Source organism: Phalacrocorax carbo, chromosome 3 (assembly GCF_963921805.1).
Source record: "Phalacrocorax carbo chromosome 3, bPhaCar2.1, whole genome shotgun sequence".
NCBI classification, from domain to species: domain Eukaryota; kingdom Metazoa; phylum Chordata; class Aves; order Suliformes; family Phalacrocoracidae; genus Phalacrocorax; species Phalacrocorax carbo.
The window spans coordinates 80,053,240-80,072,748 of record NC_087515.1 but is presented as its reverse complement, the minus strand read 5'-3'; the positions used below and the strand labels follow the sequence as shown (position 1 = coordinate 80,072,748).

The 19,509-nt window shown below is 45.3% G+C and overlaps 1 protein-coding gene across 4 annotated transcripts in view; it reads left to right on the top strand.

Annotated features, from left to right (window-relative positions):
• Nucleotides 1–18,028, top strand: part of PRDM1 (PR/SET domain 1) — a 102,474-nt gene extending 84,446 nt beyond the window's left edge. For all 4 annotated transcript variants that reach the window (XM_064447534.1, XM_064447532.1, XM_064447533.1 and 1 more), the window contains 5 exons: nt 1,463–1,582; nt 4,809–5,061; nt 12,838–13,946; nt 14,251–14,379; nt 14,801–18,028. In XM_064447534.1, coding sequence (XP_064303604.1) covers nt 1,463–1,582; nt 4,809–5,061; nt 12,838–13,946; nt 14,251–14,379; nt 14,801–15,376 — 2,187 coding nt within the window. In that variant the 3' untranslated portion in view covers nt 15,377–18,028. The remainder of the gene's footprint in view (nt 1–1,462; nt 1,583–4,808; nt 5,062–12,837; nt 13,947–14,250; nt 14,380–14,800) is intronic.
• The last annotated feature ends 1,481 nt before the right edge of the window (nt 18,029–19,509 follow it).

Below are 19,509 nucleotides of genomic sequence, written 5' to 3'. Positions count from 1 at the left end.
AGTTGTTTACTGGGATTTTTAATCTTGACCAATACACAGGTAAGTATTTCTCTGTCCATCTCTCTCCCTCTCTCACACCAAGGGTGATACAACAGAAGATGTAGCATGAGAAGATCACAAGGCTTAGCTAATTTGTGAAGTCTACAGTCCCTACCAAACTACAGGGTTTTTACCATACCTTTGCTGCAAAGGACTGTTAGGAAGAAAATGAAATGCTCACTGGAGTGAGGTGTCTGCAGGGTCCGATGGGTGCTAATCTGTTTTGGTAAGAAGGTTGATTCCTTACAGGGTTACAGACAGCAGTAATCCCAATGCTTGGTGTTTGTCAGCTGCTTCTGCTGTTCTGTCTTTTTTCTGAAATCCTGGTGAGCAGAAAGACAAGCAGCAAGATGTGTGAAAGGGATAAGATGAATGCATTTTGCCATGAAAGTTTGGTTATAATACCAAACGGGCTTTTTACCTTCCTTTTTTTCCACTGTCTGAGCAACAGGATCAATCCTGCAAAGTCTTGGGGGTTTTGGTTTACAAAATTGTTGGTTTTCTAACATTGTTTGGATACATTAAATATAAGACGACTGGTGAGGAACAGAGAGAGACAAAACCAATAACTCAGCAGTGTTTTGCAAAGGGTTACTCCAAGGCACGTTCTTCTGAATAATGATGAATTGCTTCCTGATTTGTGGTCAGTGACTTTTTTTGGTATAATTACTGTCAAGAAGGAAGCTGAACAACTAGAATACATTTCTTAGACCTAGCATAGTGGAGCATTTTTATCAAAACCCTTACGCCTTTTTGACCAAACCCACTTGACATATGTTACCGGAACTGCTGCCTCCTTTTATATAAAAGAGGGTGATCTGTGAGTACATGTCCCAAAGCCATTTCATATTCTGTTTTGTATGCCACTGTATGCGGGTGAGAGAATTGTAGGTCGGTTTTTTTTTTGTTCTCCTTTTAGCTATCAGGACGGGTATAGAGCGAAGAAGGTGGGGGTGGAGGGGAGGTTTCATTTTGATCTGGAGGAGCAGTCATTCCAGTTCCTAACTTACTAGAAAAGCGAGCTCTGTAGCAGTGAAGTGATTGATAGCTATTGAATAGTTATGTTTGCTGGAACTAGACTTTTGGGGTTGCCTTTGATAGGAGAAATAACTTCTGAAGATATTTGACGGTCTCTGTACATTCAGCATACTGTTTCTTGTAAAAGTATTTCCACAAAACACTTTTTTCAGGCAGTGTTCCTCTTTGGCTTCCATATGTCTCGGTAAGGTGCTAGTATCTAACACAGCTGGTCATACGATATCCAACAGGATTGTTAATATATTTCTGTTTTGCTGAGCTGTCACTAAAATTTATGGCATCTGTTGCTTTACCTTGTTGAGTTCAGGCGGGGGACAGGGGAGAGGAAGGAAGACTTCTCGATTTCTACTGGTGATGGACTGATCCTCTGCTGCTCTTCTTGTAGGTCACTGGAGTTATAAGCAAAGAGTACATCCCAAAAGGAACGCGCTTTGGACCCCTGGTAGGAGAGATCTATACCAGCGATACGGTTCCCAAGAATGCGAACAGAAAATACTTTTGGCGGGTAAGCAGGAAAAAACAGCACCATGTTGTTGCAGTAAGCAGATCACTAAATGAGTACAGCTGAGAAGCTGGGTCACTTCCTGCTTCAGACCTGTGTGAACGAAGGGGGCAACTTCTGTACACTGCCAGGCACGAACAGAGCCAGTGGGGTGAACTAAGCCAAGTCAAAGCCTGGCTGTCTCGGATGTAGGGACTGTGTGGGTGGAGAGAGCAGGGGAGATGCACAGCCCTTCCCGGCTCTGTCTTCCGAAACGGATCGGTACTTGATTGTGTAAAGAAATAGTTCTGCTGCTTGCTGTAGGGACAGGTTATTTTGCATTTCTTCACAGTGGAAAGTCATTCTTGTTTACGCAAATGTCACGTATCCTTGATTTTTCCAGCTGTGAAGAAGCTGTGAAAGTACTGCATCATCTTTTACTCTGGAGTTATGATACATTTTTGACATTTTCCCCTGGGTTTTGAATAGAACTGCTGTAACATGGTGGGGGTGGTCTTCAGCATATATCATTCAAGACATAAACTTTTCTAGTCCACTTCAGAAAGTGTTAAAAGAGCAGCCCACAGATCTTAGTGAAGAGAAAAATACATTAATGACAGACAAACGCTAGAGGTGGTGCCTAATTTGTACTCCGTAGTGTAACCTGGAAGGGAGCACCAGCTGACTTGTTTTGGCTTGGGAAGTCTGTGCTGGGGAATAAGCTTCCAGCTTATCAGTTGACATAATCCTTAGTCTCCTTTACAGACCCATTATTAATTGCTAGAGAACATTCCTTCAGCCCCATCTCCTTCCATGGATTTGTTTTGCTGCCTTCTAGCCATTAGCTTGTGTCTAAATCAGTGGATTTGGGAGTATATCCAAGCCTCTGTGCCCAGGTGCCTGCCTGCCTTAGCAATATCCTGACCTCATATCCAGGTGAAACCCAGGGCAAGCACCAGCATTCCCCACACCCCTTTCTTCCTACCTAATTGCATAATTTTGGTTTTCTCAGATCACCTTTGTGCGATGCAATACAGCATTGCACAGGCAGTTATTTGCATGAATGTTTTTACAGAGCAGGCGACTGTTTCCACATTCATAAGGCTACAAAAATTTTTCTTTAAGCCAAATTTTTCGGGAGCTTGTGTCCAGGGTAGGAAGACTGGTATGCCGGCCCTAGCCCCGCCAGTTGCTAGTAAGATGGCAAACATTGGGAAGAGGGGCTGCTAACCATCTTGCAGGACTTCATTCATATATTGCAGCAAGAAAGATGACATCATTCCCATGATGTGACTTTAAGCCTTAATGCAGAGGGATCCTCAGAAATAATATCCTAGGAGCCATCTAAGCATCGTTAAATTCCCTGTTATAATCTCTTGATTCATTCAAGACACGATGCTGCACCGAAAATGAATTCCTTCCTAGGGGTCTGAAACAGGCTTGCATATGCGAAGGAAATTGTGGGAGATAACTTCCCACATGTTATTAAAGGCATCCTGGGCTTGCTGGCAGGAGCGGGAACATCTGCTGCGCGCGCGGGGGGACGCTGCCTGCGCCTTGCCCGTGCACGAGGGGAGCAGGGCCGCCGGGGGCTGACGTCATTTCTGGGAACCGTGCCGTGACTCAGCACATCTGGTCTCGCCTTCCCCAGAATAGGTGGGAGCCTGGTGGGGCACCCTCGCCCCAGAGCCGGAACACGGTGACCCCAGTGGGGTGTCTTCGCCCTGGAGCACGGTGACCGGCAGCATCCGTGGTCCTGCTGTGGGAGCCACGGAGGGATGGTTTGGGAAACGGCTGCAGGCGTCGAGCGCCGGAGCCCCGTGTTCCTGGAAGTTTGCGAGCCAGGGTGAGCAGAGAAACCCGAAGGCTCCTCTTGATGCAGCACAGCTCGCCCAGCTCCCTTCCATTTTCTCATAACAAACACACCGCAAAATCTCTCGCAAGCTGCTTTGATGAGGCCACATATATTTCCCCCTTCTCAGTTTACAGGAAGTTACTCTTAAAGAAAGTGATTCTGGTGTTTACGGCCCACGTTAAAGGGCCAGGCTGCCTTGCCCCTCTCCGCCGGCAGCTCTCTTGGGGAGATGAGAGGTCCTGGCTGGCCAGCGGGTGCTCGCAGGGCGCGCTGCCTGGCCAGGTACACGTGAAACACAGTGGTGTGGACACAGAGACAGGAACACACTGTGGAGTGTTTTCCCCCTGAGATAAGCTCTGTCCCCCCTTCGGAAAGGCATTTCCTGCTCAGCGAGGTACATCGCTGGTGCGAGCTGCTCTCACTTCAAGGTCTGGCTTTTGCCCCGTCATTTGTTTTGTGAAACCCAGGAACCCCATTTCATCCAGCGTGGAGCTTGTTCCTGCTGAAAGGGATGTGTCTTTAACAAACATCTCCTGGATTTTTCTTGGGTTTGTGTTTTTGGTTTTTGTTGTTTGTTTGTTTGTTTTTTTTAATAATTGTCTTACTCTTACCACTTTAAGGAACAGTAGCTTCTCTCAGTGACTGGGGCTTGTTTCCCCCCAAGCTGCTGAGCAGTTTTTAGATTCATGTTTTCTTTCATTTCTGCGGACAAGCCACAACGTGTCCCTTGATAGGAGAAGTGACTTGTCATCGGCTGGCCCCTCTCCAAGTCTTCGTTAAGTTACGGCAGGTGAAGTTCATCTTTGCCTCACCCAGCCTTTCTACAAAAGGACTACAGTCCATCTATGAGCAAGTGTTGCTTCAGGACTCGGGGGGTGGGGGTGGGGGGGTGGAGGATGTTTGCATAGTTTAAACCTTTGGGCGGAGGTGGTAGGAAACTGCAAGTACAGAGGCCATAGAAAAAGGCGAGAAGACTCTGACGTAGCACAAGCCAGGTGACTCAAAGCATTAATGCAAGCATGCACTCAGACCTGCAGTCATTAGCATCGCCCACTTGTTGATCATTACCACCAGGAAAAGGGCTCTAAGGTAGACTGTTCACGCAGGGAGAGTGCTCTGCATTTCGGATTTTGGGTCTGATTTGTCCATGCTAGCAGAGCCACAGAGGCTAAGCAGAAATGGAAGAGGTGACTGTGGTCTTACCTTTCAATAAGCATCTCTCTTCTTAATGCAGAAGATACCATAGTTGGCAAGGGGGCGACCCAGCTTGAATTCTTTCTGCAGTAATACCATCTTGTTTAAAAAAAAAGCTTATCAATTTTCCCCTCTGGACTCTGTGCGCACGTGTGCGTATTGTGCATATATATATTCATAGGCACTTCCTCTCTATTCCAGATCTATTCAAGTGGCGAGCTTCACCACTTCATTGATGGATTTAATGAGGACAAGAGCAACTGGATGCGTTATGTAAATCCTGGCTACTCTGTTCAGGAACAGAACTTGGCTGCTTGCCAGAATGGAATGAACATCTACTTCTACACCATCAAGCCCATCCCTGCCAACCAAGAGCTGCTTGTGTGGTATTGCCGAGACTTTGCGGAGAGGCTGCACTATCCCTTCTCCAGAGAGCTGACAATGATGAACCTCAGTAAGTGGATTACAGTATAAACAAGGAATGCCAGTAATGTCTCTTCTGCCTATACGCTCTAATAATAAGTTGTATAATTATACAGCTGCATCATCTGTTGTGTCACTGTAGGTAGCTCGGAGTGGAAAAGACGAATTAAAAAACCCAGCACAACGGAATGAGTTCCCTGTGCCCATTCAAATGTAAACAGATTATAAAAAATCTGAACAGTTAGTGATTTACAATCTGAATCTTATCTGATGAAATTCTGGACAAACAACCTGAATATATCCTCTGCCTTCAGAACCATAGATGTTGGTTCACTCTCAGACTTCCCAAGTCCAGATCTTGTAGTGCGTTGAGCAAAAATCTGCTTCGATAGCATTTACTAAAGGCTGTCCCAAAGTGCTCCCAAAGGGCTGCCCTCACTGTACAAGGAAGTGGCCACATACCATGACTCTGCCTAGGTGTCTGACAAAACGCATGTTGACTGCATAATGCTCTTCGAGCCTTGCATCTGCACTTACTTATCTTATGGGAGCAAACCTCCTGCGGTCTTCTCATCTGGTTACTTGTTTTTTAAGCTCAGTGTATTTTGTCCCTGTTAATCGCAGCTTTCATTTTCTGTTCAAAAATAATAGTACTGGTAGCAGGGGAAGAGGTATTTCCAGGAGTCTACCTCTGTGTTCCTCTGTGGTTTCTGACCATTTCCAGCCTCAGCGCTTTACTCATAGCTTAATCACTGCCTAGTACCTCACCCAGAGCCCCTTGAAGAGACGGAGAGATTCTTGCTGACTTCTCATTCGACTCTCAGGCTGCTTCCCCTCCTGACAGCTGCTCTGAGATAGAGCAGAGCATTCTTTTGTCCTTCTGCCAGCTCCTACACTGAAATTTGAAGGAAAAATTGCATGCAGGTTTTTTTTATAAAAAGGGCCATTTGCTGTTATTTGGCAACAAATAATGGGTTATAAAATATCAGTGTTACTTTGGGGATCATTAGAGCTAAAAAGTAACCCCGCATCATGAAAATGATGTCACACATTCAGATTAATCAAAAGTACAGCTATCCTCCATGGATGTCATCCTTTCACCAGTTTTTGGTCTTTCCCTACTATATGTAACAAATTATAGAAGAAAATTTGCTTTCTCTTAATGGCAGAGGGAAGAGAGGGAGGGGATGTCCTATGCTGCTATATTCCCTATTCAAAAAAAAAACCACCTCACTGATTCTGTCATCTTTGTACGTATATAATTTCACCACTTGCTGTGCAGTTTTATTTCCTGATAAGATGAACTGTTGGCTTTTCGGTGGGACCTGCAGGTGGGATGAGACAACAGCATTAAGGGTTTCTGGGGATGAGGAGTTTGCAAAGATCTGGCCAGACACATTTGGCCGCTAGCTAGGAGGATACACAAACGCAGCCTCAGTTTCCTGCATCTGCTGGCATCTTAGGTCGCCTTGCAGAAGTAGCGAGGAATGTATTTGTGAAGTGTCAATTAATTACCTCATTACTCTTACTCGGGTTGAAACTGGGGGTGACTGGGCACACGCAGAATCATAGTAAAAGTAAGCTCGATGTGTGGATTTAAAGAGGCAGGATCTTGAGCAACAATTGTGTAGGTCAGCCTTAACATTCGAAAGAGCAATCTTTCTAGCTGCTGAGATCGAAATATACTTTCTTCTTTTTAAAGATACCTCTGTTTAAACCATTTAGATATTTTATGTTAGTCCCTTCCACCTAAAGAAAATAGCATTTCAGAAACATGAAAAAAAGCTCCCTTTTTTATTTTTTTATCTTTTCCCCTTACCTTTGTGTCAAGCACATTCAAGCCTAAGGCCTGCAGTTAGGCCAGAAACCCTACAGGTACCATAAGGGTTGAGGTTTTCAAAGTTTCAGTGCCCTTTCTTGAAAAGTCCGGAAAAAAAATCCAGAGGTTTCCCAAAGACGCTTATTTGTTGAAGGCCCTGTAGCAACAGAGTGAGCGGGGATGGTTTTCCCAGCATTAGTAATGGAACCAGATCAGTTTAAAGCGAATGTCAGCATCGTTCAGTTTTCTTCTTTCCCTTCCTCTCAGGCCGCTTCTAGCTAAATCTAAAATGAGCAAACATCCTGCTGCCTCTCTAGAGCAAGCCTGGCCAAAGTGTCCTCACACTGCGTTTATCTCTGCGTACAGGGCAGAAGGTTCATCCCCAGATAGCTGGCATCCTGCACCTGCTGCAGACTGGGGGGCTTTGCCCCATCAAAACATCTTAACACAGTCTTCCTTGGGGGCACCCCCCAACAGTCACCTCCTTTGCCTGCTAGAAAGTTTGGAAAGCCCTCTTCAGCCAAATGGATCACAAATAATTGGGTGTTTAAAGTGGCACAGCTTCCCTCAGAGAAGCAGGCGAGCATCACTGCCTCTCCCAGCTCCTGGCTGCTGGTTTTGGCACCCTCTGAGGAAGAGGAGGGAAAGTCGGGGTCCAGGTCCCACTGCAGGCTGAAGTCAGGGCTCCCTCCCGCTGGGACGTGCGCCCGGGTGAGTGTGCAGCACTGCCAGCCCACGGCTGTGGTGTGTTGCACCCAGCTCCCTCCCTCCACCGCATCTTGGGCGTGCAGATCATGCCAGCGCCCGTGGGAGGCTTTGGAAGAGCTGTGCCTTGGCTGGTTGCCTGGTCGGCACAGGAGAGGCCATCTGCGACACACACCTACGGAGAGCTTCCAGCGCGGCCTCAGTCTTGCCAACTTAAAATATAGGCAGCTGCTTTAGGTGCCTCAGGGGTTTGGGGATCGCGGTCTTGAAGTTCAGCACCTCAGTTCCTCTTTAAGCACCCGAGCGGGATGGGCCTCTGGGGAAAAATGTATCAGAGAATTTCTCTGGTTTTATTTCCTGTAATTAGTGGCCTCAAAAATGAGAGAACCACCACTTTAGAGCATAAATATATTTACACATCCACATAACAGCTACTTGTCTCTGAACAGCAAAGTTTCAAATTAAAGGTAACTTCTCCAGCGTTAGTTCATTTGTGCCGTAGAAGGAAAGCACCCAGATTCAAGATATCAATTAGGCATTTACTTAGTTATGGGTTTAACCCTGTCCTCTGTATTTTCTTGAATTGGGGCCTTTGACCCAGTCCTTCAGATGCTGAAGCACACACCTACCTTCACGGCCGTGATTAGCTCTGAGTGGAGCTGCATAACTTCGAGTGGATGTTGAAGTGCCTGCAGGGAATTGCACAACAATGGTAGAGCCAAGACTCCGCATTATCCCAGCAGTGGAAGCTCAGTCTCGTTTCGAATGATCTCCTTCTCCTTCCTGCCTGTTTTGAGGCCACTGATGTTGTTTCCTATCAAGATGTGAGATACGTCACCTTTGGATGGTGCCATTGTCCAGTAAATGGTTCTAAGTGCGATGGCACAAGATTTCTATATTTGGCTGGCCAAAAAATAATTTTCAGTGACTTGTTAAATGTGCTTAACCTCATTCAGCTGGGACTTCAGATTGATTTTTAGTCTGTGATATTTTATTTTTGGACTAGCGAACAGACCAAGGAAATTTGCTTCGAGGTCCCACATAGTTTAGCATTTCATTCCTACCTCATCATACGAAGATTATTTTGCGATGGAGGGTGGAGAGGCTAACAGTTTAAAAAAAAAAAAAATTCAAAACCCCAAACAATTGCATTGACTCAGGACGTGACTATTTGATAATAATATTCATGTATTGCAATCATATGATGCAACTTCCTGCTGCTCATGTCCATGTTTGTCGCCTCAGTCAAGTACGGGCAGGTGACATCTTTTGGTCAACCTTCAGGAAAAAAGTTTGAGTCGAGGGGGAGACCGTTTGCGTATCTACAAAACATTCGGCAATCTTTGTTTCATTAACAGGTTTAATGAGGTAGTTTTGAAAATATTTTGGGATTCTATGAAGATTAACTTTTTAATGCTGTTTCTTAAATGTGGTTTATTCTTTCCTTCTTCCTGCTGGCCCTGACACGCTGGCCATTAGCTAAGCCGTGCTGCTTGCTTTCCCTTTTGTTTATGGGCAGTTTCACTTTCTGGTTTTGAAGCTTTTCTGTTTGGGTTGAGAGGAAACATCTGCACTTGCTTAAAAAAATGCCTCCTGGAATCTTCAAAAGGGCTCAGGAAAATGATTTTGAAATGAAATGAAAGGTTGTCTTCACAAAACCAGAATTGGGGGGCTAAAGTTGACTTAATATTGAGGATTATTTGAAGGCTTTCTGAAAGAACTTCTCTGAGCAAAATGTTTTCAAAGGCATGTCACCCTGCCTTGGACACATTTAGAAAACAGATGATCAAATTATATACTTCTAAATGTTGGTCTCCATTCTCATTTTGAGTGGAAACACTCTTTGTTTTGCCTGCTTCACAACTTCGAGGTTCTCTTTCTACTAGCAAAAGAGGTGCTTAATTTAGATCGAAAATGTGAATCGGCATAATTAGGCTCCACCGCTCAAAGTGTTCAGTACCATCTCACTCCTGAAATTACTATTGAAAGTACTGTCTGCCTACAACCGTTTTCCAAGTTTTTAGAAAAAACAGATCATTGTTCTTATGAAGTCTTTCTCGGGCTACAGATCGGAGCCCAAGAAATGAGAGCAAAGCCTACAGCGGTGCAGCAGTCTGTAGCTGGAACACCCACACTGGAGTGACTTCAGGCAGCCCCTCCGCTCAAGTTTTATTAGTACTTAAAAAGTAACAGGAGTTTTGTCCCTTTTCCTCTTGCACGCACTCACTGATCTCAGATCTGAGCAAATAATCTGTTGACCTCAGTGAGAAGTGGATCAGGCTCCTAAAGAGGCACGTCTGGGTTTTTTTCTTTCTTCCCCCCCTCTCAGATCAGTAACTTACAAATGCAGCTGCACCGTTCTTGTTTTGTCATGAACCTCTTTTCTGTGTGTCTCTCTGACCACAGAAACTAGACAGATCTTGGAAGAGTATGTACCTATATTTAGTGTGTATACACGTATATGGGGGTGGGAGGGAGAAATGTATTTCAAGAGTGAGAGGGAGACGTTGTGATCAGTAAGAACTTAAATCTAAAATCACAAGTTAAAAACAAATAATGTTTGTAAGAAATATATCTCCTTGACTTTGAAGTGTGGCTCCTTTAAGAGCAACAAGAAAGGTTGTAAACCTCTCAGTCAGTTTCAGTCCTGGTTTAAATCCACGTCCAGTATAAAACATAAGAACCTCTCCTTGGCCCCTTCTCTTATTTTACACGGTGCTGACACGCTTGTTTATGTTTTGATCTCTCTGGTGTTCCCAAGTGTCCCTTGTGCTCAGGTAATAGGGGAAAAAGCCAAGAAGGGTTTTATGGATCAAAGATAGCTTGCAAACTAATGAGAGCTGTCACAGTTAGACTTGGAAAATAATCTTTAGATATTTCAACTTCTGTCTACACATGGAAATTAGTAGGAGGGGTGGCTTTACCGGGAACCTCGAAGGGAAGGAAAGAACCACTATCTTTAGTCTGTCAAGTGGGGACGTGGGCCTGTTGCACAAAGAAAGTTACATTCTCAGTGTGAGCTTCCTTTCTGTCACTCACGGACTTGCCCCGGCACATAAGGCACGTATGTCCCCACCCTGACGTTTAACCTTGTGACAGTAGGAGCGATTCCTCCAGCTGAAGTGGCCCTGGTTTCTCTATTACTTTTCCAGCAGCGCCAGCACTTCTCCTTCCTCTTGCCCTCCCCCTGTATGTTTTTTTTTTTTGTTTAAAAGAGAAAAGTGTCAATTTGAACTTCCTGCTCAGCAGACCCTGCTGAGAAACTGATATGGGGCTGATAAGGTAGTATTTATTTATTTTTTTTCTGCTGCAAGGCTTCACAAGTCCTGCTCCCCACCCCTGGCCCAGCTTTCAATACTTCCCGGTCTCGATACTTCCCGATGCTGATAGCGTCGCCGGGAATGTTTGCTCTGAGGCACTGGCATGGTGATAGGCAGCTGATGAGAAGATGTAGATAATATTATCCACAGTGCCATTGTGGAGCTTCTTGAACCTAGGAGGACCTCTGTGTTATACCCAAAAATCTGGGTGGACATTTAGAAAATGAGTTGCCAGTCCATGAGTACAGAAAAAATGACAAAAGAAAGTAGGTGATTTTTAATGCCAGATGAAACAGCACACTCTTAATTTATTTTTGAAACAGCCCTGTATTAAACTGTAACATCAAGAGAAGATTGGGAAGCTGTCTGCGCACTTACGTGTCTACGTGCTTGCTTTACAGCATGCCCTATGTTTTATCGTAAATATTTTAATTGAACATAACTGTATTCAACTGCATTTCATCGCAGCTTGAAAATACACAAACTGCCCACATATCTCAAAATAAATTTGCTTGCTATGAGTCTCATGCCATTTGAAAGAGGATGCTACTGTAAAAGTGGGTTGCTGTGACTAGGAGCATGCTTTGAAAACAGCTGTTTTCTTGGGTACATTTAATTAATGGCTGTTTCGTTGCCTTTTAGGGTAATGTTGCCAAATGATAGATTCCGTCAGAGTAGTGAATAGTGAAGCAGAGAATCCGTGTTGAAAGCAGCGTGGTCATTGCCTGTTCCCATCTTCCTCGCTGCTCCTCCAAAAATAAGAAACAACTGTTTCTCACCCCAGTTAGTGAAGCAAGAACAGTCAGTCACAAAAGTAGAAATTTGGCTAAAGGGCTGCGATACTTTTGAGTCACATACCTATCGGCGTTGACTGGTACCTCCTGATGGAAAACCTTGCACATAACTAACCATGAATATGAAACCTTCTTGTAGTTTTTCCCCTATAAGAAAATAATCTTACAAGTCGTCATTTCTAGATTATATAACTATTAACTTTGGGAGATTAGATAAAAGCAGACTGCTTTTTCTGTTGGAAGACATCTTTCAGTGTACTGTTTATATTATATTACGTCCAGATAACAAGGTAGAGTCTTTGAATGCAAATAAACAGTGTATGCGCCTAACAGTGTGTGCAGTGGATGCTAGCTCCTATTTCCTTCTAAATGCGTATTTCTTTTGCCACCACCCCCCCCTTTTTTAAAGTACATTTCAACTTAAGCTGGAGCCAACCAGTCTTGCTTTCTTTTGCTTTGCTTCAGCATTTTTTTTATAAAGTACAGCTGTAAGCAGAGGAGTTTTGCATAGACTGAATGCCACAGAAATCTGCAGTAAATAGTCTGCTTTGTTGTAGATGTTCCTAAGCAGTATATTTAATGAGTAATGATCTGTTTACTGATGGAGAGTACCTTCTCTTTGAAGAAGGCTTTCATCCTAGCCAGCCATGGGTTTTTTGGTACTGTAAGTAATTGAACTGGCTGGTGAAGTGACTGCTGTGGTTTGGCAAAAGCCTTGTCACGCCTTGTTATTTTACTGAGGAACATTTCTGGGAGCTTGGGTTCTGCAAAGTCCTTGCGTTAAACCTGTACTGTGAACAAGTGCTTGTTACCACATTTATTAGAAATGCTGCTTAAATAGACGTTCAACAGCGAAGCTAGTCAAATTCAAGGGGAAAGAAAGGTGAAATCAGTTTGCCAAGTGGAGACTAGCACCCTGCAAATGAATCATCATCCAGATCTCTATGTACTGGCTGATGTCCCTTAAATTAACAATGCTTTTTATTAACACTTAATACCAGCAGGCATTTCTTCATGCAGAAATTAGTATTTTTGGCGAGTTAAATGATTGCTCATCTCCGAGAGCGGCCCTTCCTTCCCACTAAACTTGCAGGAGTTAGACTGTGTTTTGAAAAGAGATCATGGCCGTGGCGTATCTAAATAATCATTACGTTGTCTTTGAATTTCAGCACAAACCCACGTTAATCCAAAGCAGCACAGTGCTGATAAAGATGAGCTCTGTCAGAAAAGCATCCCAAAGAAGGAGCACAGCGTGAAAGAAATCCTGAAAATGGAGTCCAATCCTCCGAAAGGAAAAGATTTCTTCCAGACCACCATTTCACCAGTTACTCCAGAAAAAGACTTGGATGATTTGCGTAAGAACTATAGCCCGGAGAGGTGTTTCTTCCCTCGAGTTGTCTACCCGATCCGACCTCACATTCCAGAAGACTATCTGAAAGCTTCCTTAGCGTATGGGCTGGACAGACCCAGCTACATTACTCACTCGCCCATACAGACGTCTACTACGCCGAGTCCTTCTGGGAGGAGCAGCCCAGACCAAAGTTTAAAAAGTTCAAGCCCTCACAGCAGTCCAGGGGTCACGGTTTCGCCTCTGGCACCTACTTCCCAAGAGCACAGAGAGCCGTACTCTTACTTGAACGGATCGTACGGCTCAGAAGGATTGGGGTCTTATCCTGGATACGCGCCCCCCGGCCACCTTCCACCTGCCTTTCTACCATCCTATAACCCCCACTACCCCAAATTCCTGTTACCTCCATTCAATATGAGCTGTAATAACCTGAGCGCTTTGAACAATATCAATGGCATCAACAATTTCAATCTCTTCCCAAGGATGTATCCTCTGTATGGCAACCTGCTCAGTGGAGGTAGCCTTTCCCACCACGTGTTGAACCCTGCCACTCTCCCCAGTTCATTGCCCAGTGAAGGAGGCCGTCGATTGCTGCAGCCTGATCATCCGAGAGACTTCCTCATACCAGCACCTAACAGTGCCTTCTCTATCACGGGCGCTGCCGCCAGCATGAAGGACAAGCCGTGCAGCCCCACCAGCGGGTCACCCACAGCTGGTACAGCAGCCAGTTCAGAACACATAATGCAACCTAAACCTACCTCAGTGGTGTTGGCTGCCACCGGCAGTGAAGAAGCCATGAATCTCATTAAAAGCAAGAGGAATGTGACCGGTTACAAAACCCTCCCATACCCACTGAAGAAGCAGAATGGGAAGATCAAGTACGAATGCAATGTTTGCTCCAAGACATTTGGCCAGCTCTCCAATCTGAAGGTAAGCGGGGGAGAGTAAGACACGAGCCTTCTTGGAAGGCTCTGGTTTCTCCCTCTCTAGCAAGAGTAGGGACAGGCCTCTCTTGCTCGTTAGGCTGTTCATCAGTCTGGGCTTAATACAGCACCCCCCCCCAGCAAGACAGCGTGGTTGTAAAGGCGGTGTTTTAATACTGACGCCACCTAATTAACTAGATAACATTGTATTTTGGCAACGGGAGTCTTCCGCTAACTTTGGGAAACATCTGAAAGTGCTTTCGTTGCAGTACTGGAAACGGCAAATTGTTAATTGCTTTGTTTCTCCCTAGGTGCACCTCCGAGTACACAGCGGAGAGAGACCGTTTAAATGCCAGACTTGCAATAAAGGCTTCACGCAGCTGGCTCACCTCCAGAAGCACTATCTGGTACACACGGGAGAAAAACCCCACGAGTGTCAGGTAGGTGGTGTGCCACAGAGACGACTCCCCTTGGAGGCCGAAGGGACGGCAGGGCCCGCCCGCACCTCATGTGGGAAGGGCTGCGCGACAAACCCTCGGCCGCTCGGGGCTGGAGTCCGTATCGCAGCCGTTTCCAGCCCTGGTGCAGCAGCATCTGTGAGGCAGCAGGGTTGCCTTTAGTCTGCTAGAGCAACAGCTGCCTGATAGAGCTTTGCTGTCAGCCATACTCAAAATGCTCTTCAGCAGCTTTTAAATAAAAAAAGGCGGGGATTTTTTTTTCCCCTTGTGAGAAAGTGTGAAGATATAAAAAGCTGCTGCTTCATCCTGCCGTCTCCTCCTAGGTGTCTGTGATTTAAACCATAAAATCCCCTCCCACTCATTCACTGTTTCTCTGCCACCCCCCCCCCCCCCCCCACGTTAGGTTTGTCACAAGCGGTTCAGCAGCACCAGCAATCTCAAAACGCACCTGCGGCTCCACTCCGGAGAGAAGCCTTACCAGTGCAAGCTCTGCCCGGCCAAATTCACCCAGTTCGTGCACCTGAAGCTGCACAAGCGTCTCCACACCCGGGAGCGTCCCCACAAATGCATCCACTGCCACAAGAGCTACATTCACCTCTGCAGCCTCCAGGTCCACCTGAAGGGCAACTGTCCCGTCGCCCCCGCCTCTGGCCTCTCCACGGAGGACCTGAATCGCATCAACGAGGAGATTGAGAAGTTTGACATCAGTGACAATGCCGACAAGTTGGAAGAAGTGGAGGACAATATTGACCTAACATCGATCGTGGAGAAGGATATACTCACCATGCTCAGGAGGGAGATGGAAGGAGCTAATCTGAAAGTATCTCTGCAGAGGAACCTGGGAAACGGACTTATCTCCTCAGGATGCAACCTTTACGAGTCGTCAGATATGTCAATTATGAAGTTGCCTCACGGTCACCCACTACCTCTGTTACCTGTAAAGGTCAAGCAAGAAACAGTTGAACCAATGGACCCTTAAGACTTTTTGGCAAAGTGATTTTTTCTTGTTTTTTGTTTTTTTTTTTTTATTTATGACTTGGCAAGTCAGGGTGCCTGTAGCAGTTGCTTGTACATAGTGTCAATGCTGCAAAGCAATCTTGGCTTACAGTAGTTTCCCTACGCTCTCCAGCTGAAAGAAGGAACTCCAAAGTTACTGTTTTCTCAGGGCATAAAAAGAGGCAAAGGACTGTGCGTTGCCTCGCCAGTTACTAAAAGACAATCATCTATCCATAATTATTTTTTCAATGATAGTACTTCATAATTTATTATGCAATTAATCATTCTAAAAGCAATAATTAGGAAAATGTTTACAATGACTGGAAAATTCATTGTAATTTTTACTTTAAATGTTTTTATTTTTTGTTTTATGGCCATTCTTTGTAGATATTTTTTCTGCACATCTGTTTTAAGAACCTAAGATTGGGGTTTCAGTAAATGTCTTCTATGTACCGGTGTCTTTTAAACAAATGTGGTTTTTTTTGTATTGCCAGAGTTGGACGCTTGACATAACAGAATCCTCCATGCGTTGGTTTGAAAAAAATGCTGTGTCCTTTGATGTGCAAATCACCCCACTGGGAATTGAAAAGGGAAAAAAAACCCAAACCCCAGAGCGGCAGGGAAGAAACCGCTACCCCGGCCTCTCGGGGTGGGGGGCGGGAGAGAGGTTCTTCTACCTGCAGCTCTCCCCGGAACAGATGTGGCACAGCGAGCACCTGCCTGCCACGGACGGTACCGCAGGGTTTTAGAGAACAGCTCTGGCCCCACACGTTGTCGTGTAACTTTTATGACCAAAGGAATGCGTCGGCTCCAAGTGGCTCTTCCAAAACAAAATCTCACTTACATTCTTTTGTTTCCAAAAGCAGTTTAAAAGCAAACACACAAATATTCTTGATATTCTGCCTAAAAGGAGGGTTTTGGCAGACTTCTTTCTTCTTCCTTTTTTTTTTTTTTTTTGGCCGGAGCCTTCCCGGGATTAAAAAAAAAAAAAAAAAAAAAAGATGTTCAGACTCCCTGAGAAAGAAGGGGTTCAGTTTTACTTGTATTTTCCTCTCCCACTTTGCCTGGGTAGAAGTGGGGAACAAAGTCCTTTCCTGGCACATACTTTACATACTTTTTCCCCCCCCCCCCTTCCTTCCTCTACGACTCAGCTTTTTCTCAGTATTTGTGTTTGTACATTTTGTGGTTAATTTAATTAAAGAAGAAAAGGGCATTGCAAAGTTGTTGAACAACAATTACCTCAGTGCTTGTGTCCAGTGGTGCAGACAATGCTGTTTTATCTAAATGCTTTGCTACTTTAGAGAAGAAACCAAAATGTGCACAGGGAAAGATAGAATGCACGTCCTTTTATCTTTTTGTTTTGCTAAGCCCAAAGATGATATGGTGACGTTTGAGGTGTAGCAAAGAATACATGTATATTTATAGATATATTTATACCACTATACTATATATGTATATGTATATATATTTATACCACTTAAGTTGTGAGCCAAACCATGTAATAAAACCTATTTTTCATCTAAGTGTGAAAATCAAATGTTATCCAGTTTTGCATATTACCAATGACCTCGAAACCAGAAGGTTGTACCAAGGCGCTCAGCGCTTGCAAGCGTGCGCGCGCAGCTCTCCAGGCGAAGCCCGAATTCACAAGGGCTGGCCGTGAGTGGCGGCGCGGCCCCCACGCGGGGCGCCTCGGCGAAGTCGCCGGGAACGGCGCCGTTTGCAGGCTGGGGGCCGGCGGCCCCCCGCGCTCCCGGCAGCCTGTCCTGGGGGGAAGGAGGCGGGTGGTCAGCGAGCAAACAGCCAGACAACGGAGCTGAAGGAACTTGAAGCCGAACGATGACCCGTGCGTGGTGCGTTCACAGAACACAGCGAAGGGCAGGATGGAGGTTAGTTGGGATGAGGCCCCGGTCTCGTCCTGCCCTGCCATCAACGAGTTGCACGGGCAACTCGCGTAAATCTAAGTAGCATTATTACACACCTCCCCTCCACGTATACCCTCTTTTTGTCTGGTTACGTTCTTGCAAGTTTTAATACAGCCCACTTCAGCAATCCAGGAAGGATTCGGTGATCTTTTTCTCAGCAAACTTCATTTTAATGCCTTCTGTTAAAAAAAAAAAAAAAAAAAGGATCCTGAAATGCAAGTCTCTCGACACAGCTTTTGAAGGACTACAGTTCGTTACATTTCCACTCCTGCAAATTGTGAGGCTGACATGTTTTAAATGTAGCAATAGGTCATAAATATAGTACGTACTTGTAGGATAAACCAAAGTATCACTACTCTGTCACTGGACACACACTTTTCCTATTATTTGCCTGTAGTGTGTTCTTGTATTTGATACAAATTTTACAATTTATATGCATCAGCTTTAAGAATTGTTACTTCTCTTTACTGTTTCCCCCTTTCCTTAGAAGTTTTACATGTGAATGTAGCAACAATCAACAGTGTTTTGGGGTTTGGTTTGGTGGTTTTTGTTTTTTTTTTTTTGTCTCTCTTAAGAAAGACTCTGACCAAAGTTAACAGGCTTTTTACTTTGCTAGAACAACGAACTATCATATGTTTACGTATTGGTTTACATCATTATTTATGTGCAAATTGTCAAATGTAAATTAAATATAAGTGTTCATTGCTTTACTGACGCTTCCCTTGTCTTCAATCTCTCGGCACCGACTGCGGGGCGCCTTCCCCTCCCAGCTGCGCGCAGGCGCTACGCTGAGGGCGACGATGGCTCCAGCAATGCCAGCTTCTGCCTTTGTGGGCTCCGGTTTTCTGTGACTGAAAGTTCCAAACAACAATGCTGGAGCCGAATACCACGGCTTTGTTCATTACACCGCGCTCTCACTTTCAGCCAATACCTTAAAAAAAAGAGGGATTTTATTTAAAAAAAAAAAACACAACCCACAATTTTTAGTGTTTCAATGGAAATACTTGAATGCTCTATGCCTTGCAGATACGTGACCAGGGTTCTCATTTACATTTTTCCAAATGATTGTCATTTCTGGCCCGAAACCCTAACCGCTGGGACCACAATGACACACTCAAAAATGTCAGTGTGAGACCACTTAGCCCTGTATCACCGGGGTGGGAACTGCATTCAAAACAAACATGGATCTGGTCTCGCTGCTCACAGATGAGACACGAATGCGAACTAAATCCAGGCGGCAGGCGCGTGCCCGTTCCCCCACCGCCACCTCAGCCAAAAAGTAATACCAGGCCAGGATGCCCCAGAAAAAACTAATTCGCCATTTGCTACTTCCATCGTTTACCCTGAGATCTAAACCAGAGAGGCCATGTGCTGCCCTGCCCTACCTGAACGTTCAAGAAATAATGTTCCTGCTCATATTGAGACACTCAGCGCCGCATGATGTTTTTAAAAGTATTTCACTGTCCTCTTAAAAAATTCATTTAAACATCTGTCTCAAGAATTTGAAATACTGCCAACACCGAACTGTGGAGTTAAGAAAACCAGAGCACTGTTGTCATAAACGTGCCAAATGCAGCATGTTATAGTCCTATATTCGACAGAGCTATTGCTGTAATAATTTAAAAAAAAAAAAACAACACACCGTAGGATAACCGTTACCGCCATAAATCATACTTCATTACTTGGCAAAGCATTACGTCGCGCTGGAGAGTTATGTCCTGGGGACACTTGTAAGCTTTAGAAGATGTTTAATAAAACACATTACATAAAAAGACAATGCACGTTATAGATCACAGCCTCGCGAGGCCGAGCCCAGCAGCTGCTGCGTTGGTTTCTGGCAGCCCCCAAGCTGGTTGGAAGCCGCCAAAGGTGCGTCTTGCGACCAGAAATACAGCGGGTTTCAGCCGTGGCAACACCACCACTACCAGGTCGGCTCACCGCAACAGCGGTAGCAAGGTGCGAGGCTGGAGGGGGGGGAAAAACTCGTCCGCATGCTCCCAGCAGAGAGCCATGGGCTGCCTGCGGGTGGGCCGGGTGCCCACCTTGCCGCCCTCGGCACGAGGATTTTGGGGGACCAGCCATGATGTGGCCGGGAAGGTGATGTGCACTTTCCTCCCATGACTTTGCCAGCTGAGCCGCTTTGCCACTGGACAGGAGGGGCAAACTAAAGCTGAGATGGACTCAAACACAG